Below are 24635 nucleotides of genomic sequence, written 5' to 3' on the forward strand. Positions count from 1 at the left end.
GCTGTTGGCACAGTGCCCAACCAGACCCAGCATGCTCTTGTTAAGCACCCACTGCTGACAAAGCACGGGCCACAGACAGCGAGACACCCAGGAAGAAAGAGGGTGAAGTGTGAGCAGCAGGGAGCTGTAAACCCACAGGGCACAAACCTGTTGAATCAACATTCTTTACCACAGACACACACACGCCAATGCATACACCCGACTGAACCGCATTAAAACACACCTGTGCACACTTTCACTGAAATTCTGCTTTTGCCAAACCAAGTCTCGTCTCATTTTTCTGTCCTCACTCTCACAGGTCTAACTCCCTGCTCCTCGCACATTCTCACTCACACATTCATGCTGAGGTGAGAGGGGAAGATGAAAAGCAGAGGTAATTAGGAAAGGTTTGAGTGTGACTTTATGACTGCGAGAGGCTTTGAGCTTTCCCTCTCACTCCTCCCTCCTCTCCTTTGTTCTCTCCCTCTTTTCCCCCGTGAGCTGGGCCCTGAAAACTCTCAGGGAAATGCGTCCTGCCTGCCTGTATCATGTCGACTCAAGAGACTGGAAAGGCGTAGTTAAAACACAAACATGTTTAGATCACACACATGCGCGCACACATACACACACCATCAAATACAATATGTATTTGCTCCACTATTAGGCCCATAAACACATTTCCCCTCCGCCCTGTATGATTAAATAAGACATGCAGGGATGGATTCCGGATATCCTCCCTAATTTGAGCATGAGCTCATGGCGCAGTGCAATGTCATCCCATGTCCAAGCATCAGCCTCTAGAGCAATAATCCTGTCGGTCAAAACATCTGCAGAGAAAAATACATGAAGGCATGAAGTGAGTGGGAAAAAATGATGATGTGAGACGGAGAGGACGGGGTAAAAAGATCACAGGCAAAATGAGATTGAGACCTTCCAGACCAACACAGAGAGATTTCAATATAGATTGAATGACTTATGTCTGATGTAAGAATGAAGAAAGGACACAAGAGCCAAGTGATTCATCGGCCTCATTGCTTGCACATATGCACATAATATGCAAATTCAGACAAGTACCCGCACAAATTGTGCGCACATGTAAATCTTCAGCATTCAAGAAATGAGACAGTTGCCTTTCAATTGTGTAAGCCACCCAGGATGATATTATAGTCAAAGTGCAAACAGTTTAATCTGTGGTTGCTTCTTAACAGTATGGCTTTAGGCTAAATATCATTGACTGTCAGTCTGGGGGGAAAGCAGAGACACTTGGGAGGGGGGGGGTCTACTGTCTTAACAGGCAATAAGGCAGGCGCAAAAATTCCCAAGGGGCAGAGAGACAATTACAGTAGGCTGAATTTAACCACCTGTGGGAGCCTAGGGAGACATACAATCAGAGGGAGAGATGCACCAACAGACCACACAGGATTTTTTTTTCTTCTTATTTCTTGTCCTGTCTTAGCCCAGTCTTGCTTCACTGAGCCCTCTTTTTCAGACATCATCAGCAAAGGCCCTCAAGTATCCCTTTGCCTCGGGTTATAGTTTTCTTCACTTTGCTTCTCACATACACTCGTGCACAGGCCGTCTCCCAGGACAGGAGGGGGTCTGGAGAGTTCTTGGATGATGAGACAAGGATCAGCTAATTATGTCGCCTCATTGAGGAAAGGCTCCGTCCTTGCCATGGCCTCTTTCTCTGTCTCTCTCTCTCTCTCCCCCTCGCACGCACTCCCACGCTTGCTCTTTGTCAAATGTAGCTCTTGTCCCTGCACTGAAGGGCACACCAAGTTTTAAATGCGGTGCACTTTCATTGATGATAGAGTGTTATCCAGGCCAGGAGAATATATTTCTCTGAAAAGCATTTGTCAGCTCCTGTGAGGACAACTTGAGCCTAGCGGTGCTCATGATGACTTGCACGGGCGGTAAATACTGCACATGCTCACGTCTTTGGTGCACATATACGTACAGTAATACACACACACACACACACACACACACACACACACACACACACACACACACACACACACACACACACATATACACATACACATACACACAATGATCAAGATGCACATGTAACCAACAAACACAGATGTCATGGCCTTTAGCTGTGGGCCAGGTCTGCCTCATATCCGTGACACTGGTGATCAAAAGTGTCAGCATTTTCTTGACGTCTGCTTCCCAGTAGTGTGACCATACACCCAGATACTTACTCTCTTGCTCATCATTCCCACCTGTCGTTCACACACACATGCGCACACTGAATTGCCTGTACAACAATTTGCTGACAGGAGTAATATATCAAAATTAATAAGTAAGCTTGCTTCGACTGGATAAACTTGAGGTTCTCACTCAGTGATTCTGCCATTTAACCATTAACAAGGCAGGCAGCCATACAAACATATTCTAGTACCTAATCCTTCTGTTTCTTTCTCTCAGCCAATCAGGAGGCCATAGTAAGGTGTCCAGTCGGTTAGATTACCCCAGATCTGATTGGCTAGGACAGGTTGACAGACCAAAGCCCTTGATGGCAGCTTTAAGCTGGCCCAGCTTAGACTGGGCCAGCTTAGACTGGGCTCTGTCTTTGACACCTACCCACCATCAGACTAACACTCATTACCTATCAACAATGGCCTGGATTAAAAGGGTCTGTCTGTTTGTGTGTTGGGGGGTTAGAGAGGAGACCAGTGGCTTTGGCCCGGGTGTATCTGAGAGCATGTTTTTGGACAGATAAATTGTAGGTGGTGGAGATAGAAAGAAGAAAAGAGGTTGTTGTGCAAAAAGATGGGACCTGTCAATTGGATTTAGGGCTTGGCAGTTCTAGGGTAAAAAGTGGGACTACAATATCTGGAGATTCCCAAAATATTATGGGTTCTGTTTTACAAGAGCCATCTTTACTTTTACAGTACACAGCTTAACCTATACTTTTATATGAAAGCAGTATCAGAAATACTGGTGAAACGGAAAACCTCTCAACATTCATAAATGTGGTCTGTGTTTATGAGGTCATACTCATGACATGACAACTCCCACATATGACAAAGCACAGTAGGGCCTTTAGGGCTGTCAAAACAAAGGAAGGCCAACGAAAACACACATACACACACACACACGGGGACACACTTGCACGAATGGGTATCCTTATAGGAAAACACACACGCACATCTCACTTGTTAGAAGATTTATGATATGACCTGAATGACTGACAAACAGAGGGCTGCACTGCCACATCATGAAAGAATTATCAAATAAAAAACAGATTAACAGCGGAGCAACAGAGCTTTTAGCCTCGGTGGTCAGCTGCATGTGGTACAAAGTATTGCATAGATACAGTACAAACAAATAGGAGCAGGACAGGAAGCTACCCACACTTTTCCACCATCCAGCGCGTGAATAACAGTACCAATGATATCAGCCAAAATCATATTCTCATTACTTCATGCGGTATATAAGCCACTTGCTACTTCACATTCCACTCAAGGCACTCAGACAGCGCAGAGACTGTCCTTAGATGGCCTTGCAAATTGAGGGCTAGTGACATAATCATTTTCGGCACCACCAGTTTCTATTGTTATTCCATTGTTATTTTCCATCTTGGCCTTTTCTGGACATGTGGAACACCTGATCTTCATTCTCCAGACAGGCTCAGACATGAGGTAAGACAGGAAAGATCTTAATGATGATGAAAAGGACGAATACCAGGAGCACTATTCAAACATGCATGGTTACTTCAATTCATGTAACCTACTTGTGAAACAGCTGTAACAGGGGCTTATCTCCAGCACTATGTGAAAACCTACATTGTAATACGTTTGACAGCCTGGATTTCACATGTTGGTTCTCTTCTAGCACAAGGGACATTGTGTGACATAAATATATCCTGACCATATGGCATTTACAAGTTGAATATGACCAATAATAACTTCCATGACAACAAGGTCTCACAATAATAAATTCTCCATGACTGCTCCCTAAACAGTTCTTTTTTATAATGCCATTTCTTCACATATGATATGACTTTTCCATATTGGACATCAAGACCAATAGAGTTCTTAAATCCACGATAAAATAAAATAAAATTCGGCCAACATGGCGGCTCAACAGCCCCATTGTCTTATAAAACTAATTGCATGGTACTGAAATTCCTATAACACTAAAAACATCCAAAGCATGTCTCCAACCCTGTGGGATTGTGTTGAATGTTTTGGTGAGGGAAAACTTGGTCTGTTTGGGAATTTTTTTAATTTATATGACACTGCAATTACTAGGAACTAGGAAGAGGGAGGACAAGCTTGGGCAACTCGAGCACTGCTCGAGCCCTTCGCCAGGCAAGACATAGCAGAAAAAGGGTTTTTGTACTTTGGAACTCAGATATCTGATCTGTCTCAGCTACCAAAGCACTGCAACCAAAAAACAGAGCCCCCCAAATAATTACCCTGTGCCAAAACTACTGTAATTTCTTTTAGGTTTTCCAGTAATTGTTTTGCTGTTTTGCTTGAGAGCAGGATAAGATAATGACAAAGCAGACCATCTTCCACCAAACACTAGAGACTGAAAAAGGCATGTATACCCTCTCCTCCCATCTACCCTCAGCGCTCCTTCTCCACAGCTCTGTTACTGCCAAACCCACAGAAGAAGGGAGAGGAGGGGGGGGGGGGCTGGGCTAAAGCCTTGCCCATTTTGTGAGTTGCACACTTGCCTGCACACAAGCTACCATGACCCAGGGGAAATGAGTTAAAGAAAAAGAAAGAAAATCCACAAAATATAGAACAAATAAGTATTCTTTACAAGCACGAAAACAAAGAAAGTTATTTTGTGTTTATATTCACGTAAAAGCTAAAAGTTCAGTTTCAGGTGGGCAAGGCCTTGGGTCTAGATTTCAAATTAAATATTTTTTAAAAAGCTAAAATTCTGGGATGTTGGTCACTGCATGAGACCAAGAATGTTAGCTCATGCAGTGGTTAGTAGCCTACCAGATATTTAATGACAATTCATCAGCCCTGGAATATCACATGACTTCCCCTTCTGTCAACAACAGCCCAGTGTTTCAGGCCAATCTCACTAAACCCCAGCTTGGCCCCTTTGTCGCAGCTCTTACCCTGGAAGGCATCCGAGTGGCCGGAGATGAGGTGCTCCAGCTCGTAGCTGTAGGAGTGAATGTTGTGAAGAGTTTCTCGTTTCACAGCAAACTGGTAGCTCTCCTCCATTTTCCGGGTGCAGCAGGATGGACCCTGGTGCTTACAAATCAACAGATCCACATCTAGAAAAATCAAGCAGAGAAGAACACGTTGTTGTTTTTTTAATAATATCAAATCAGAGGTTAAACAAAGCATATACATGGAAATGGAGGTGCAGATGGACACATAAGATCATACAGTGCAAATTATACAAAATAGTCTTATAGTTTGAGGTACATATCCTGTGAGGGCTATACACACGTCTATATATAAATGTATCTATACTGTGCTGCAAGTATGTGTGGGTAATAGTGTCCTGAGTATGTACATATCCACTGGGAGACAGAAGAGGCACCATGGGAGGGTGAGAAAGTAGACCAAGAATTCATCCATGTTTCTTGCTAAAAATATTATGTCTGCTAATATATAAATATCGCACACATGTCATCAAGACATACATTTGCACATGTTTGTAAACTCTATGTCCCATAAAACACACTGAAATGCATGCATGCAAGCTGAGTCTATCTTTCTCACACACACACACACACACACACACACACACACACACACACACACACACACACACACACACACACACACACACACATACACATTGTATGGTAATCATGACTTGAACTAAACAGTCATTAGCCAATAGCCATAATGCTGTAGTTCATAACGACCACATGATGGCAATGACCTAACTGCAAATAAAAACAGCTCAATCAGGCGCAATTACATCAGCTGAAACAGAGTCCACCCTGTCCTGCCAGTGTCACCTGCTGCTCACCATCGCTATATATATATAAACACTGACATCACTGAGACTGGTCACAATTAGCTTGGGCTGTTTAAACTGTCCCTTCCAAAAAACATTTCCTTGCACAAACTCACATATATGAGGGCATTTCTATAATGCAGTAGCTGATATGATAACTCATTTTACAGGGGGAAGGGCTGGATATGGTGGCCGGAGGCAGGTGTTGTAACCAGAGCCTAAAGCATGGCCTTAGGACAGACCGCAAGACCAGTGCCTCACTGTCCAAATCCCTCCATGAAACACAATAGGGTTGCATTCTCAATCCCTCTTTCCCTTTCTGCTCCCTCTCTCCCATTTGCCTGGCATATCCTACTGAGGCCTGGGTGTCTCTTAATTACTCAGTGAGGCTCCATTTGTTCCCATCCCAGAGCCAGACGAGTGAAGTCATAACTGGCTGTCCTGCCCCTTCCAGCTCATTATCTCCATCTCCGTAGCAGTCTACTCTCTTTATGTCAACACTGTTTCTGCAAAGCCCGATTGTAATCTTTTTTACGGTAATACCACTCCTGCTCTAGCTTGCCCCCACAATCAAGGCAGAAGATTTGCCAATGACTGACGGTTGTTAGCTTACATTTGCAACTTGACCTCCCTTTTCTTTGGAAAACTGTGATATAAATTGGATTCCCAATCCATCTCAACATACAAGCAAGATATATTTATTGATTAAAACATAAATTAACATTAATAAATTGGGGGTCATGTAGATGAAAGGACAGGTCAGTTAAAAATAATAGGAATTAGTTCTAATTTTGTTGGTTGAGGTCACAACGATACAAGGACAAGTGAATACTGCTGGTGGTCTACCTCATCCTTAGTTTCAATGTCGTGGCAACAACCTTTTAAAACAGATCTTTTAATATGAAAGTATTTCCGTGAGAGCAGAACTCGCCTACACCCATGTCACCAAGCAACAGAGGCAATCTAGCAACAATTGACATTTCCACTTCATTTTACTGGGTAAGTGCAAGTATGCAGCTCTGACTGGAGAAGATATTGGTTGTCTAGGGGCGGAATGACATGCAACAACAAACCATAAATGCCCTTTATAGAAGCTATATATTCTAGGGATATAATCTAAGGACACTGCATTCTTTAGATTTCCGTGAACTACTAAAAAAAGAATGTATATCTCAATATATCAATATCCACACATAGTTGAGGTGTCATCCTCATAGAAATGTAAAGAAGTTCATTCAAACATATTACCTATAACAACAAGCTTGTTAAAATTGTTAAGTTCACAAGTAAGAGAAACAGCTTGATATATCATATTAGCTTTTTTTTAGGCTCCCATTTGACCATATTTGGTGTCTGTCCTCTTCCCCCCTCTGTCCCTGACCCTACTCACTTCACTGGCTGGTTCTTTCTCTCCTTTGTGTTTGTGTGTTATCTGTGATATGAAACTAATATCCAGGGACTCACAGTGGAATCCAGCCTGGGCTCTCCGTCCCTTGCGAGTAGCTGCATAGAGTAAGTGATACTCAGGAATACCTTGGCTGTTAAAAGCCACCACAGCAGTCAGGACCGGCTGACTGTGTCACGAATGTACCAGGCCACTTTCTGGAATCATTAGACACCATGTCACTATTTCTAACAGCAAACAAACTGCTGAGTCTGTTCTTTTTGTGTGTGTTTTATATATTTTTTTAAATAAAATATATTAATAAACATAATTTTGGTGACTTCTGCCTTCAGGGGGAAACTAAAATATACTATACTATAATACCCAGGGCAGTAGTGGTCCAAGGGCACTCTAATTCACTAAGGTATATAATGTAGGACATAAAATATCTTAATACACAACTGCCTTGATTCTGAGTAAGACAGACCACAAACTCATAAAAGGCAGACTTACCCAGAACTGTTACATTTTAAACTATTTAATCAAATGAAAAAAATGGTGTAATGGGGTTTTAAAGGGTTATTTAATGTCAACATAAAAAATAAACTTGATGTAATGTTATGTTAATTCAAAATATTTGCAGAGATTATCATTTTCTTGCCGTCAAAATTTAGTAGGCACATTTGGCAATACTAACAGTCTTGAACATCTGGACACTGAAGTTTTTTTCCCCATTATTCTTTGCAAAACTACTCAAGTTCTGTCAAATTGCCTGGGGACCATGAGTCAACAACAATTTTCAAGTCCTGCCTCAAATGTTCAATTGGATAGATTGGAATGTCTCTGACTTGATCACAACAGACATCAACATCATTGTTTTTGAGCCATTCCTACACAGGTTTGGCTTTAACTCTGGGCTTGCTCTCTTGCTGGAAAATGAGAAGCCATAGAGTGAACTTCAACTCATTCTTCTCCTTGCTAGACTGTTAAGGTACTAACTGGTAAAGCTATAAAAATATTACTGGTGTAGCACACATGTGATCACCCCAGTCTGAATCAGGGAACCCTAAAACTACTTTGCCCTGGTTTACCTAATCCCATTAACTAATGGTTTTAGGTGGGAATCAAGCATTTCTCTCCTTTGTATTTTGTTGACCCATCAAGCCCACCCCCCTCCTGATGTTGACTTTGTTGTTCTTTACTTTGTCGCTGCACTCTTCCCTTTGATTCTGTCATATTAGCACAGCCACTAGATGTAACCTAACAACATAAAACGCAACTATGGGTCATGATAACTTGCTACATAATGGGTTCTTTTTTCCCCAGAGGACATTCTTCTTATGCAAAACTGTCCCCAAGTTGTAAGTGCACTGGAAAAAAGCTCAAAAACATATTGTGTTTTTAAAAGAGCATGAGAAGAGATAAATTAGACTGAAAAGCTGAAACTAACCAGCCATGGATATGAGCATAATGAACATTTTGCTGAATGTGAGGGATGACAAATACAGCTAATTGGCCTGCAATGTGATATCAACTATTTTATGTGGTATTTTCCCTCTGCAAATTTCAAAGTGTCCCATGAATTGCAAATGTTATTTTGTCTATTCAAAACCCATTCTTCCCATTTCAAATAACCCTGGATTTAATGTAACTCAATACTCCAAGGGAGAAAGAAAACCAAATTCTACTGGTTCTTTTGTAATTAGTGCCCACTGTGTATGCTACTCATTCTGCCTGGCTAAACCTTAACACACTTTGCTCTCCAGACTGGATGTCAACTCTGAATCCTAATTCCCTTAATCGTCCTCAGGTGACAAATACCTCTGGAGTAATTTGCCATATTAAAGCCATGGCTCAAGGGTCTTGACTTGTTAGTCTCATACTCTTCAGCAACACCTCAGTGCCCTTCATTGCACAAGTCAAAACTGAGTGGAGAAACTCTACCACTGTATAACTGACATGCAAAATTACGTACCATTCTTATTATGTGGTTTCCAGTAGCAGGGCTGAATACAGTACACTGCTGAGAAGATGCTTATGTTACTACCACTCTTTTCAAATGTGTGCATAAACTCACAAAGTGATTTATATGCAGCTCACATCTCCTTAGTAGTATGGTATTTAAATTTCACTTTGATTTTGAATGTGTTGATAACTTAGAGCGTTGCGGTTTTTAATGCTTCTGTTTAGATATTTTTCAGAGAACAAGAATAACTTTGTTCGCAAGTGGGCAATTAATATGTTACCCTTCTCCTGCCTCAGGAAGCCAGTCTGCTTTGAAGCTCCCAGTTCCAGTGAACATACAGGATATTTACTCTATACAGATTTGCTGTGCTTGGGATGGACCATGTTGAATGAAAACAACTCAAAGGGCCTTTGCTGCATACCTACATTTTTGGATAACCTTGAAACTCAACTGGAATGTTTAGCTTTCCCAGACCCCAAACTGCAACTACCTACAATGATTGGCACGGAGTCCAAAGCCACACCAGAGGGCAGAGGACCAACAGAAGGATCTTTAAGGATAGAAGTGAATGGTTAGTGGCCAGATAGTTGCCAAACTGATGATGCAGCATCATCATATTGGAGGGCCACAGACTGGCAGAGTAATTATGTTATCATTTAAGATAATCCATTGTGAAATCCTTCTCAGAAACCATTGCCTTTTTCACGTACAATACGTTCATCTTTTCTAAATTGTTATATTATTGGAGAGGATATGCTTGACAGTCTTCTAACCTCATAAAATCTCATCTGCCTCTATCACAGCAAGCCAGACGGGTAAGGTAGCACACAATCAACTGAAACACAAGACAGACTTAGGTGGAAATCCAATAAGAGATATTGTGTACAGACAGCATAATCAGCTTCAGTCTGGTGAAACACTGGCAGGGCTGGACTGTTTGGAGTTAACGGGAGGCATTTGTATCTGTACTGTGTCTGGTAAGTTGAAGACAAATGATACCATTTTTTCTAACAACTAGTAACAACTGTCTTTTTTTAAAAGATTTTACAAAACTTGGAGATATCTTCCTGTAAATTTGCACATCAGATTGAAGGAGGATAAGTGATGGCCAGTAAAAGAAACCTCAGAAGCCTAATAATTGTGAGTGTGCATGGGGTAGGTGTGCACTATGTGCAAGGTCTCTCACTGAGAAAGACCAACTAAAAAGAAGGACTCAAAATAACCAGAGCCAATCAAAGAGCATGCTGAGCTTTGAGAGCTTGCCAGGGCTTTTGACGCTGTAACTGGTTAAGGATGTGGTGACATGTGATAACACACTGGGCTCCCATTCTCTTGCTATTAACACATGACCCTGCTTGCCTTGTATTAAAGATGTAAGACACTTTATCTTTCACTCTAAAATAGCTGTTAATGACTGAGTAAACTAGAGAATGACAGTGAAGTAATAAGATGAAAAAGTGTCATCTGTGTGGTATGTACACCATCAGATAGGCTGCCCTCAATCAGATAAGTTTTAATTGAGCTGTAATATAGATTGATCATATCTGAGAACATAACACAACAAGACAACAGTAAAAGTAGTGAGTCTGTGTACACCAGTGCTTCCTTTTGCTTTCCAAATTATCTATCTCTAAAGGGCTATATCAGCACCCTCTGGTAATCTCAATATGGAGTGTTTGGCTGTGTACCACAGTACCAAAGTGGTCATAACTCTTCAAAATAACAACAGGATAAGCAACTTCATGTCACTGATTATCCAAGTTCCCTTGATGCCGAATCTGGCATGGAGATAAAGTTACTCATTATAAATTGGGGCTCTTGCATGGAACAAACATCCAATGTCTAAGAAGCAAATACAGTAGTTTGGTCTGGAATAATTCAATATGGATATAAATGAATAAAATACTTTTAATGGTCAGCCATTAACACATCTTATGTACACACTTGTAACTGCAATGAGCACTTCTTCCACCACTACTCACAAACATGAGTGGTCTTGATAATCAGAATTCACTATCACTAAATATTGCATTCCATGCTTTCTTTGAATGCCATATTTAAAGACAAAGAAATAACTCATAAAATACAGTATCTACCCTGTTAGAGTGTGATTCTTTTTATACATGATCATATCCAATTGGCCGGCTCCCTGCTGCCACACTCCTGGCGCTAAGGGAGAATTCAGTTCACCACACATGAATGAAATGCAGCACTGTATCCCAATACAAACATCAGGCTCTGAAAAGGGCTGAAGTTTTGCCACTTCAAATTTCAAGACTTGCTTTTGTTGGCATTTGATCTGAGAACTGAAGCAGAGTAGCATAATTGTGTACACACACAAATATACACCAAATCTCCCACTCTAACACCCCCTTCCAATGGTCAGCACTTTGAAGGCAAGATTGCGCCTGACCCAAAACAACCTCTCTAGGACAAGTACAAATAAAAAGCAAAATAAGATAGAAGCCCAGAATGTCCCGGTGAAGCTACAGCAATGTTTGATTAGCTGTGGAGGGAAGGAGTAGCAGAGAAGTGGTGGAGTGTACAGTAACTGCAAAAATATGCAGTTCACCACACCTTTTAAACAAACACCAATATGTATATCAATTAATAGTCCAGACCAACGAGCCACAGTTTGTATCTGGATCATTTTAACACAATTTTCCAAAAATGTTATAACTATAGATAGATATTGTGTCTCAAAAATAAAATATCTTACTGCCTGAGTGGTGGTCAAAGTGGGGGAGAGCAAATTCATTAAGAGGAAAGACTATTGCATCCACTTCATACTCAGTGTATGCTTCTGTCTGCTCGCTGTCAAGTATTCTTTTTTACCCACAACTGCAACTGTCATGGCGGGCTCATACATAGCTGCTGCCAATGCAATGCTGACTGTAAAAACTTGTCATGCAACCCATGCTCCACACTGCTGACATCCTCAGAAGACCAAGGTCTTTCCGTTGTCTTTAAAGAGCTAACCCTAAACTACAGCTTGCAATGAAACAGTCGGTCTCTGTTGCTAGTAGTGACACCCTGCTAAACAAACATATCAAGTGGTTTGGATGCACCTCTAGGTATGTTTCCCACTCAGCTATCATTGCTCTTCTCCCTGTTACAGCATATAGTCTCAGACCGAGTGATATTTAAGTTGCCACCAACCTGCATGTGACACCACAGCAGTAAAGACTGTGGTCTGCATTCATATATTGCTGTATATTCACTGGAATACACTGGTATTTGAGAATTTTAAAGAGACAAGGACAGTCCCAAGATTGAAAGACTTAAAGTAAAGAAAAAGAGAAATACAGTAACTATTTAAAGATTTGAAAGTCTGAAGTAAAAATATAATAACGGCCACTGTAGAGCCTCATTTGTTGAGTTCAAATATACAGACGGTGGACAAATTAATGGAAAAACCAACATTAAGTTGTGTTGGGCTATTACCACTTGCTACCAGAACAGCTCCAATGTTCCTTGGCATTGAGTCTACAAGTCTGAAAACTCTACTGAACGGATGAACGTTGTTCTACCAGAACATATTATTTCATTCTGTGTTTTGATGATGAGGAGGTCATTAACACCATATCCCCTCACTGTTGGGGTCAAGCATCCGGTCTGTCTGTTTACACTATCAGATATGCACTCAGGCACGAGTGGAGAATATTAAGAGGGATGACTACTCTGATCATATAATTTTTTTTAACCACATCTCACTGTCTATGCATTTTATATAATCAAACCTTCAAATGTGCATTCTTCCTTGTAATGAGGGATTTATACAATGTGACCCGGCTTTAATACTCCTTTTCTACATGACTGCTGCAGTCCGGTCGTATTCTGCACTGATGCTCTCAGTGCCCTGATGAAGAGTTGTACTGTTTTTCCTCACATACTGCACTAATGCAATAACATCACTGTCATCACGTGCTGTCGACCTCAATTTCTAACCCCATTTACTAATGTTTTTATAAAGATTTAAATGCAGATGTCACTGCTCCAGTTGAGACAAATTGAGCAGTTTTTGTGACTGAAGCCCCAAGGCATCAATCAGATACAGAATCAACTTGGCCTGCTCAGCATTGCTACACACGTTACAGAGCTCTGCATCTAAATTGTACCAATTTAGGCACCATGCAGAAGCATCACATTTGTTATGCATCTCCGATCTTTAATCCAAGTTTTTGATTTACTATTTAATTTCTGTGTACGTGAATTGAAATGTCCCCCTTGCTTAGGAAACAAGACAGTTAAAAGTGATGAAGTGTTTGTTTGTTTTTTCTGCCGGAGTAGCTTTCACGCAAAACTATCATAGTTGAACCAAAGCCTAAAGCCACTCAACTGTGTTTTGCCTCCAAAACAGTTTTGGCACCAATGTTTATCCTCAGAAAATAAAATTTCCTCAGTGTGCAGGAATAAAGCACACACCACAAAGCCTTCAAGGCATTTGAGGATGCTTTCAAGCAACACTGACAAAAATATGTTAGAAGACAGTAAGAATCTGGGGACCATGTCAGCAGAGGTATAAGCTTCTATAGGCCTGCTCGGTTTGGACAATTGATTTCCAAAGTTATATTGTATCAAGTGCATGTATAAAGTCTTTCTCTCCTAAGTATCTAAAGACATGATGACAAAAGAGTTGGTGGTGCTGACTTGTGCAAATCAATCTGCAGATTTCAAATCAATCTTTCCCCCTATTGTGAACACAATATTGTAGCCTCTTTATCCAGACAGATTAAACCACATGGGTCCCCTGCATCATAGCCAATTGTTCTAGCTCAAAAACCCTGTCTCAGCAGCTTGTGAATGCACTGGGCAGCCTCTCTGCCAAAAGAAATTTGCAAAATAATTGTTTAATTTCTCCAAACAACCCGCATTTGATAAGCAGCTGGGTGTCATGTGAAGCTGCAAATTGCAGAGAAACTCTAGAGGCTCTGATGCTTTTAACCCCACAGATCAAATGGGAGCAATATATTGGCCAAATATTTAACACTTATGTCTACGTGCATGTTTTTTTTCTGTTTGTTTTTTGAAGAAAAAGAAAAAGACTTCACAATGACAGGCAGATATGATTCCTGGAAATCAATTTAAAAAAAAATACTGACAAACATGTTGAGAGACACTTCACTAGATCACGAGATCATTTTAGACTGGGCAGCACCAAGAATGCACCACACACAACCAACATCTGACAGATGTGGTCAACAGCCTTTACTCTTTTCAACAAAAAAATACACTATTAAAAGAGAGACAAAGTGAAGACAGACTGCAATGCCTGTCTCTCTATGATGTCTTGCTATTGTCACTTCAATGGACTTATTCTTCATTTCAGAGGACCACTCACAGTGTGTGATCCACGTGGTTTTGACAGGAGCACTGAACTGTAAAAAGCATCAGACATCCACTAAAGACTATTCTACAAAGTTAAGGGTAGTCATCAAGCTGCTCAATTAACAAACGTACAGACGGTAATGATTTAGTTAGTAGGGAAAAAATGTGTGACTTTAGTAAAAATGAGTTTTAGCCACAGTGCTCTGTACTGTAAGCGCCAAACCCACACGCTCACCTGTGCCAGGTGTCTCTGGTACGCGGTGCAGCGGTCCGACCTGCCGCAGCTGGAAAGCGGTCCTCACTTCATGACAGCTGTACGCGTCCACGTCGATCGCATTCAACGCGAATACGACCGCTGATAAAACCCAAAAGGATCCGCAAGAGTTCACGCGTGGGCATATTCCTCGGGACATTGCCGCATCTCACACCAGGTATCCTCGTGGATAGCGTACTGTAGCGTGAATGCAAAGTGTGTGACAGTGTTGAATGTCGACGACCCTGAAGTACAATGAAGCGACGATGAGTTTAAACATCTGACAAACGTCCCCGTCTGATTTTTCACATTATTGGTTGGGATGAGTGGGAGCGCCTCAAAACAGGCTGGAGATTCTGGGGTCTTCTGCACAGATGAAGAGTGCTGTGTGAGCTGAAGCCAGTCTGTCCCGCGCTCCACACTTTGCAGTGGTCGACAGTGTCTGCATGCCTGTTTCCAAAGCCTTGTGCACACTCCCCTCCCTTTCTGTTTACTTCAGCGAGTGCCCCAACTAAAACTCATACAGTATCCCTATAGGGACTTAGATCCTCAGTATCTTTCTAATAACAGTGTTTTAATCCCTTCAACTAAACCATAGGCTACATATAGGCTAGTTGATTTATGATTTTTGGATCATATATGACTTGTTGTGTCCCTTTGAAAATTATTTGACACTAAGCTATTTTTTGTAACAAATGTGTTACTATTAGAATGCACAATTTTCCTTTTGGCACACTTCAAGAGACAAGAGACAAATATCATGAGATCAAATCCTCACATTTACCTTGAACTTTCGTTTTCGTGGTATCTGCCTCAGACCCAATTTCCTATTTTAAACTGATACTCACAGTCACTACTACAAGAGACTATATCACAACTGTTGAGATGGCATTAGGTAGCTTCTCTTTTTTCCATCAGGATCTAGGATTACCAATAAATGGATTATAGGGTAATAGCCTCAATACCCACATTTGCACAGTACAGATGTGAGGAGTAGGCCTATAGTTACAGCAGCACAGGACATTTTATTTAGTTATAAAAGTTTGGGGGCTGTTGAATTGGAAGGGATTCTACCTGCAATAACAGAATTTGCATCTCCTGTTTGTTACAGCTGGGATTTGTAGAGACCACAGACTTACTTGTTATTTGATTTACATTGCTGCCATCTTCTGGCAAAAAATAAAAAATAAAATAAATAATGCCACCACATTTTTTCCAAATTGATATGCCTTTCAAATGTTATTATTATGATCCTTGCATATTATAAAACTTCGTCATATGGTGGTATCAAGTAAGATTTTTGGTGAGTTAAATACATTCATAAATTAAATCCCCATTTCTGATTCAGATTTGCTGTCGAACAACTTAAAAAAAATATAGGCTACATCAAACACATATAGTCATCTTATTTTATCACGGGTTATAGTTGGACCATATTAGATTAGGTATGTAATACATTTCAATGTTTTGTGCTAATTTCATAATGTCAAATGTGGTGCTTCTTTTATGAATTTGATTTTGTGAAATACTACCCTCTGTTGGGCAAACAGCATACCACATCAGCAATCAGCTGCCAACTGGTAACAACCACAGCATTTTGCAATCTGGTTTTACAAATTTACTGTTTAACTAAGATATAATCTATTGGTAAATGGGCACGTTTGTTGCTTGGTATCAATAGCTTGCAGGCCTGCTCCATTCCATGTCACCCTCCAATCCAAGGCCTTAATTGTCATTTCAACTCAGTGGGAGAAACTCACTAAAAACTGCTAAATCTCATGAAAATATGGCAAGTCTTAATTATAGTATACTATTGAAGTACACTATTGAGTTAACAACTATCAAAAAACAGGTTTCAGTAGGACTTCATTATACCTGCTATTAAAGTATTGTTCAATTGGTGTGTTTAATCTTTCTGTAGAAATAACCCATCACAAACCCCCATGATACCTACACATGGATACATCCACGTATGTGAGACACTGCAGGGGATTTGGACTAACCTGAGAGTTTCTGTGTAGCCGAACACTCATGTGACACAAAATAATAAAAATGTTGCACTGCTTGGCCTACCTGGTATCCACAGCTCCTCCTAAATTCTGCATTTCTTGGGTCACTTTCTAGATGCCACCGACTGAATCCCTCTGGAGCTGCGGGCAGAAATAAATGTTGTTTTTGAACTTTGAAAGTGAAGCACAAAGGATGCAGGCAGGTATTTTATGGTGTAAAGTACAAGGTAGGCATATTACACTGGTATACCAAAACCGTGGTTAGTCGTTTATGTATTTTAAACCAACACTAAGTAACTTTTCAACCTTCATATAATATTTTCATAACTTTTGTGATGGTACATCGACTTACAACAGGTTGAATGACACCTCTGTCAGGGCCTGAGGGGGTCTGTATCACCTTCACTGGCACTAAGCAGCTTTGAGGTGGATGGTAGGAACCCCTCCATACAAAAAACTACAAATGTGCTGACTGCTTTACGGTACACACGTCACTTCCCCCTTTCGCCATTCGTTAAAAACACGGAAGTCGAGGCAAACGCCTATGTGGGATTACCGCTATCATGGCAGAAGCAGCAAGAAAACCTAAGACATTTAAAGTTTTGTCTGAGGAGACTAAACTAAAGAAGGAGAGTTATGCGGAACGGCTGCAGATCCGCTCCGGTGTCGTGCCAGAAGTTGATTGCTGTCAGAAACTGATTTCTGTTCCGTGGGAGCGCACACAGTCTGTTAAAGTTGAAAAGCACAGCTACTGTGGCTATACAGCTGCCTTCATCAGGCTCAAACAGCCAGTATGCCACAGCATATCGATGGTAGCCTATGTGTGAGACAATAACACATAGCCTATTTTAACAGATTTGGAGGTGGTGCATGTTGGCTGTTTAGAACGTACAGTATGCCAATCAAGCAGTATTGAAGCAATCATTGAATGATCTTATCAATATAATGATCCGATAATGATGATAGTGTATTGAATATGATCATCAAATTATGTTATTTTTATCTGTTTGATAGCCTCCTGTAGGCTATGTCTAGTAGCCTATATCGTTATTGGATAGTTGGTGATTTATATCTGGCTTGTATGTAGGCTAATAAAGATAGGCTATTTGGCTTCGAGAGGGTTTCCTCTTTTTCTGCCCCAAAATGACTTTATTATTATATCGCAGTAAGATTTTTACATAATGTGCCTTTACGTGTTTTTCAAGTGATAAAAAGTACAGGTCAAATCTTGTAAATCTTATTCTGCTGAGTGATATAGGCTAAAGTCATTTTTGGGAAAGATACTGTATCCCTCTATGTTCAATACCAGAGGCATTAATCAGTTTTTGGCAGGCGAAATAGCCAGATTTTTACATTGTAATGTCCCTTTACTCATTTTTCAAGTGGTTAAAAGTACTGGTTGAGGTCAAATCTTCTAAATCTTACTCTGCTGAGTGATATTAAGTCATTTTGGGGCACAAAAAAGAAACCCTCTCGATGCTATTATAGCCTATAAATCACCAACTATCCAGCGACGGGTTACAAGCTGTCATTCCGACATCCCACCATACATCCCACCATTCCGGCATAGCCTACAGCTTCCGACAAGGCTTTCAATAATAAGGAAATGTGCGTTACTCAACAGGTAACCCAGCCGGCTGATAAAGGAATACCCACATGGTTGTGCGTCGCAGCAGAGCGCAGACAGGGACTAGTCTGCCTGTCTAGCCTCTACCTGGTCTTTTTTTACTAAACTTAACCAACTCCTTTCTTCATTGCCTAAGCCCAACCAGTGCAAAATGTTTTGGGGGGAAATTACGCTATTTGTCGGAAAGGCAGGATGTTTTTTTTTTTTTTTTTTTTTAAAAAGAGAGAGAGAAAAATAGGCCGGGACATAAAAAGTGTTGCCATTTGTCGGATGTCGTAGTGGCGTTCTCAAGTTCTGAAAATATTATATGAAGGTTGAAAAGTTAGGTAGGCTACTTAAAGTGTTGGTTTAACTTATACAGGCTTAGCAGTAGGACCTCCGACCAATAAATCAATACAGTGAAACTACTCCGTACCTGGGAGGAAGTGCTTGGAGAAAAGGTAAGTGATTTGAACGAGAACTTGCTAATATCCCGAGACTCCACCTCCACTTCAGCGATACTGGCAGTTACGTTAAAGCTAATCGCTAGCCTTTTAGCTAGCAAAGTTTTTTGTCAGTCCAATGGTATTGCTTTCTGAAGTAAATAATAATAATAAAAACTGTGAAAATTTCAACAACAAAAAAACAAGAAATTATATGATTAGTTGAAATTACTTGAAATTAGTTCTGTGCCAACGTTGTTAGCTTCCTGTTAGCTAATTTACCTCTCGCATGAACCATGGCCAACAGCCATTTTAAATTTTTATATATTTTTTTATTTTTATTTTTTTATTATTTATTATTTTTTTATTTTATGGCTTTCCTGTTCCATCTGTTACTGTGTTAAATCTTTATTGAAATGCTGACATGTTAAGCTCAGTTTCAAAATGTATTTTATACTGAAATTTGCTGCTTGTAAGATTTGTATCTAATAAAAAATAAAAAATAAAAAAACCATGGCCAACAGACATACCTAGATGACCAATCCGGAAGTAAAGAAAGTGAGAGGGGAATCATTTCCCAATAAATGGTGTGGGGTATTAGCCTACAGGTTAAATAAAATAACATAAACAACTCTAAAGTAAGTCTATTTCCCTGAGAGCAATCGATTTAGTTTTTCCAATAGGACAGTTTTCATATGTCAAGAGTAGCCCAGGTGAAATTAATAAAATCAAGGAAGGCTTGATGCCATTAATATCAGCTGTTTCTGAGCTAGCAGTCACAACACCTGCACCTACTGTAAATGGGATGCAGCTGTCATCAACAATATTAAATACACCTGTGCTCATGCTATGATGTATCAATGTGCTGCAAAAGGGCCTGTGCTAGAAGTAAAAATCACTGACTAAGAAACAAAGAATGTAATGAAGTGAAATATCTTGGTCATCATATTGTAAACGATATGTGATAGAGACATAAACAGACAGTGTCGGAGGCTTTACTTGCAGGCCAACATGCTTGCACGGAAGTTCAGTATGTGCACTAGTAATGTCAAGGTAGCGTTATTTAGAGCATACTGTACTCCCCTGTATACTGCACACTTGTGGAGCGTTTACAGTAAAAAAAAACATGCAGAGACTAAATGTGGCCTACAACGATGGCATGAGGATGCTTTTAAAGCTTCCTCGGTGGTGCAGTGCCAGTGAGATGTTTGTTAATGTTGGAGTGCCAAACTGCTCTGCTGTAATACGCAATCTTATGTATAAATTTATGTGCAGGCTATCAGCCTCTAGAAATGATATCATTTTGTTTCTGTGTGATGGTGAGAAGAGCTCATTAAGGTTCTCGACTGTGGAGCCACTGGCGCTCTAGTCTGTATGTGAGGGCTGATGTCTGTCCCTCTGGGACCGTATCTGGTTGATATTGATGGCTATGTTTGTGATCGTTTTTTGTTTTACATTAACTGTTGCCATGTTTTTATTGTCTGTCTTTTATGTATTTTTAGTCCCTATGGACCTCTGATTGTGTCCTTAATAAAGTCTTATTATTATTATTATTATTATTATTATTATTATTATTATTATTATTATTATTATTATTATTAATAAATGTCTAAGCTGGTGCTGCAACTATTTGATATGCAGTTATATGTGCATGAAGAGTTCACCCAAAGCCATGAACTTGAGTCAGCCAAATTTACTGTGCAGCATTCAGTAGTTATAGGGCAAACATATTGTTGTTTATGTGGGTACAGTAATTATTTATTCATTTGGACCATACAGTCTATGATTTGGACTAATAGGAGATAGTCTTATATTTTAATATAATCCGAGGTCATTTTACAATAGATTGCCCAGAGCAAACTGTATCCATGTAGGCTACCACAGATGTCACAGCATAGTCATGTGGGTGTGTTATTATACAGAGTCGGATACAGGCCATTGTCAAATAACACACCACTTTTTTCTGATTTTTGTACCATTTATAATGGAACTGGAATTAGATGGATTCTGGTTGAATTTCACAGTATTTTGTAAATAGAAATTGTTGTTTTCAGAGTTGATCAGCAGATGGCGCCAATCACCCTAGTTTTTAGAGACCCCACTCACATACCCTTGGTGCTTATTTGTGCAGGTTAAAATTTTCAGCATGAAGCCCCATTAAACACAGTTCAAGTAAAGGTCAGTAGGAGATGAAAAGGATAGTGTGTTTTTGTGATTTTACCCTGTCTGAGGTGACAGGAAACCACAGTTTTTCTCTGCAGCCAGTACACATCATTTTGAGGCCAAACCGTATTTTGAACTCAAATAATATCTGAAAAAAATATCCGGATAACAGTATCTCGGCTCGTTTGTTTTGTTCCGCATCGAGCGCGATTGCTGTGTTCACATCTGATCAAACGAACCGATATATGACGTAAACGCTCCCTGTTTCGGAACAAATGGTCAGGTGTGAAAACGCCCTAAGACATCGCATAAAGCATGATGAACACGTATCATGTGGTAATGCCAAAGGAAAATATGATTCAGTGAGAAACATGTATCCTCAGGCTGACCTCCTACATTGAATCATTTAATAGTGTCCATGAGCATAACTTTAGAACCTATATTGCCAATTAAGCCTATGCAATCATTTGACTAAGACTACAGGAGGATGAAGTAGCTGTGGTTGTTGTGGCGAGGGATCCTTAGTTCTGTGTCCTCATGCTGTATCTGGGTCCAGTATAGTTAGTAGACAGTCTGTGGGGGCTTTAGCCCATCAGTTCTGGCCCTCTAAACTGGGGATTTAAGGGCTTACAGGGGGTTAAAGCCCCAAGATTTGAGCCCTCAACTGCCTGTTTGAGAGATTATGCTCTTCAGTCTCCCATTTTCACCTCTCTGTCTTGGTGGAACAGCAGGAAGTGTTGAGGGTGGTCATTAGAGACATGCCTCAGCTTGACATCTCTAGAGGAGGGGGGGCTGGTGATAAATGAGTCTTGATTAAGTAGAACATTACCTCATGCTGTGCAGATGAGTTCTAAGGAACATGTCAATAAGATTTTTGGTAAAACAACATTTGAAGTTATCTTGCATTCTTAAATATGATATGTTGTGCATTAAGAAAGGAAGTGGGTGCATAACTTTACAGAGAGAGCGCGCATGCATACATGAAACATGCAGTGGTCAGATGTCTGCACATTGCTGGTCAGAGCAAGAACCTTATGCTCCATTTCTCTCAGGAGACGTGAAGAGTGGAAGTAAGCCATGTTGCATCTTTAATGAGAGTCTGACATCTTCAGTGCCACTGTCTCACTATCTGTCCTGCCAGCGCCTCCTTCATCCTCACCTGCATGGCACTCACAGGGAGAACAGAGAATACCACTAAGCCTCACAAAAAAAATCTGAATGCCACCCCACACCCCACTTAGAAGCAGATACCATTTGCAGTAGCACCATGTGTAGGTGCCAATTCCCGATAGCAGGAAATGGCACTCAAGCAAATCTTGTAAAGCACAGTCCTTGCTCTATTTATAATGGCTCTGTTTCCTCAGTGGCATTTAATTGATTTGTATAATGGTTTTTATAGACTCTTCATTAGCCTGTTACAGCAGTGGATCAATACAACATCATTACATGCTTGATTGAGCCGACTACCAGGCATCTGCTGCAGGGCACATCGGTCTGTATCTGTAAACAGTCATTAATGTCACAATGCTCCACTACATACATGAAGTGGCAATGTTATGTTTCTTGGCCAGTGCCTCAGAAGACTGATTGGCTGTCTACATGTTATTGGCTTGTTAGCAGATGAACAAAGGAGCTATACTTGGATTTAATCATAAAACTGGTTGTGTTGTTATCAACCTGAAGTCAAAATCTATTCACACCAGACTTGTTAAATTGAGTTGTATCTTATCCCAATTCTTATTTTTAATTCCAGTTTTAATTCACATCAGAGGGAACAGTGCATTCCACTGTAACCAACTCAAAAAGTATTGAATTATAAAAACCCAGCTAAAAAGTAATTTGTATGCAGTAAAGCATGCTTTCACTAATATATTCATCAAGTTTGGATGCTTTTCTCTCTGAATGCAGGTCGTTGTGTGTCTCGAAGTGTGTGTGAACTCAAAAGTTACAAGCGTTGTAGCTTATTTCACCCTCCATTCTGTCCCCGAGGGAGTGCCCTCCGCTGTTCACAAAACAAAATACTGTTGTGCACATAGGTGGAAAAATTTGTTCATTCACCCCAGAGATTTCCTCACTGTCTGTGTTCATTGAACTCTGAGGGGATCTAAATACTTCCTTTGAGATTGTACACCGAGGTCAGGCCGGGGTCTTTGTGTACATGTGCATGTGTTTGTGTGCGTGTGCTGAATTGATAGACTGGATGAAGTGACTTGCTTTGTGCGTGACCAGTCGACCACATCCCTCACAATGAGCAGAAAATGGGGGTGACTACCTTTTGACAGAGCATTTTATCTCAGTGAGATCATAGCAATTGGCTATTTATGGCATGTGGCATGGTGTTATGAGAGGAGGGTCTGAACTCGTGCAGAGAATTACTGTTTAATTTCACCCTACAGTATTTCACCTTTTACTGCTCACTCCAAAACAGTTGCTTCTCTTTAGTAATAAAATGAAAGCCATCATCCCTAGCCGGCTGAAGTGTGTTGCTCTTTTTGGCTCCCCCTCCCTTTCCTTTATTTTTAACAACCCCGTTATCCGTTTCTCTCTCCTAAAAAACTGACCATCGCATGTTTGTGAAAGCTGATTTTCGGTGACCTTCCGACTCCCTTCAACCCCCTTTTTTTTCCAACCCACAACAAGTCAGACATAGTAGAACCATAGTAGATAGAGGGAGGGGGAAAGTGAGGGGAGGAAAGGGCGGGGGTTAAGAGAAATGGAGGGAATGGTTGATGAAAACAACAGATCTCTGCTCCCTAATCCTTTTGTGTCGACGGTGTTAATCCACCCGAGCGAACCCAGCCCCACCCGCGCCGCTCACCCTCCCTCAACCTCTGCTTCTGCACCATATACCAGGCGCTCCAACCACATAAACAACCGACAGCACTACTGAAACCAATACACATCCCCCAGACAGTCAAGTAGAAGTACACAGCCGCCGCAGTAGCCCCCCTGACAAACACACAACTCCGGCTCAACTCTGTCCCTGCTTTCATCCTGTTCATCTTCGTGGCCACTGGGAACGAGCCTCTGTTTTGGCATTGCTTACTTTGTTTGTGTATGCAAACGCATTTTTAAATCTTGCATCAGTGCGTCAACGTTTGTGTATTGGAAGTGCTGGTAATTGCAAAGTATTGTTTTGTTTTTTTTCCCTTTTGTGTATTTTGCTTTCATGCGTTCGCTCCTCTTTGTTTTTTTTGCTTTTGCTTTGTCTTGGCGCACAGTACATGCAGTGAATGCACTTGAGAGAAACACGGTGTATTCGCTGCAAGTGTTTTTGTGTCGTGGTCTTGTTTACGAGCTGTAAGAGAGAGGAGTGGGAGGAGGTGGCGGTGGTTGTGGGGAGGGGGGGGGGGGGTCGTCAGGGAGGGGGGATCGCAGCGGTTGCTGGGGGAAGAGGAGGTTGTGTCTAATGAGGTCACACCCTGGCAACCCGGTGACTCCTCCCACTCAGCCCCCCCCCCCCCCCCACCCTCTGACAGAGAGAGCTCTCCGTGGTGCTGAAAGCAGAAAAACACGCTCAGGCTCCAGTTACAGTGCAGCTGCGAAAAGGGG

At 41.0% G+C, this 24635-nt stretch overlaps 1 protein-coding gene across 1 annotated transcript in view; it reads right to left on the bottom strand.

Annotated features, from left to right (window-relative positions):
• The window catches only part of gpc5c (glypican 5c), a 98141-nt gene extending 82839 nt beyond the window's left edge, over window positions 1–15302 (bottom strand). Inside the window, exons 1-2 of the mRNA XM_083992184.1 lie at window positions 14845–15302; window positions 5072–5233 (exon numbers count right to left, since the gene is read on the bottom strand). Of these exons, the coding sequence (XP_083848310.1) occupies window positions 5072–5233; window positions 14845–15022 (340 nt within the window). The 5' untranslated portion in view covers window positions 15023–15302. The remainder of the gene's footprint in view (window positions 1–5071; window positions 5234–14844) is intronic.
• Window positions 15303–24635: the final 9333 nt, after the last annotated feature.

Source organism: Trachurus trachurus (assembly GCF_905171665.1).
Source record: "Trachurus trachurus genome assembly, chromosome: 17".
NCBI classification, from domain to species: domain Eukaryota; kingdom Metazoa; phylum Chordata; class Actinopteri; order Carangiformes; family Carangidae; genus Trachurus; species Trachurus trachurus.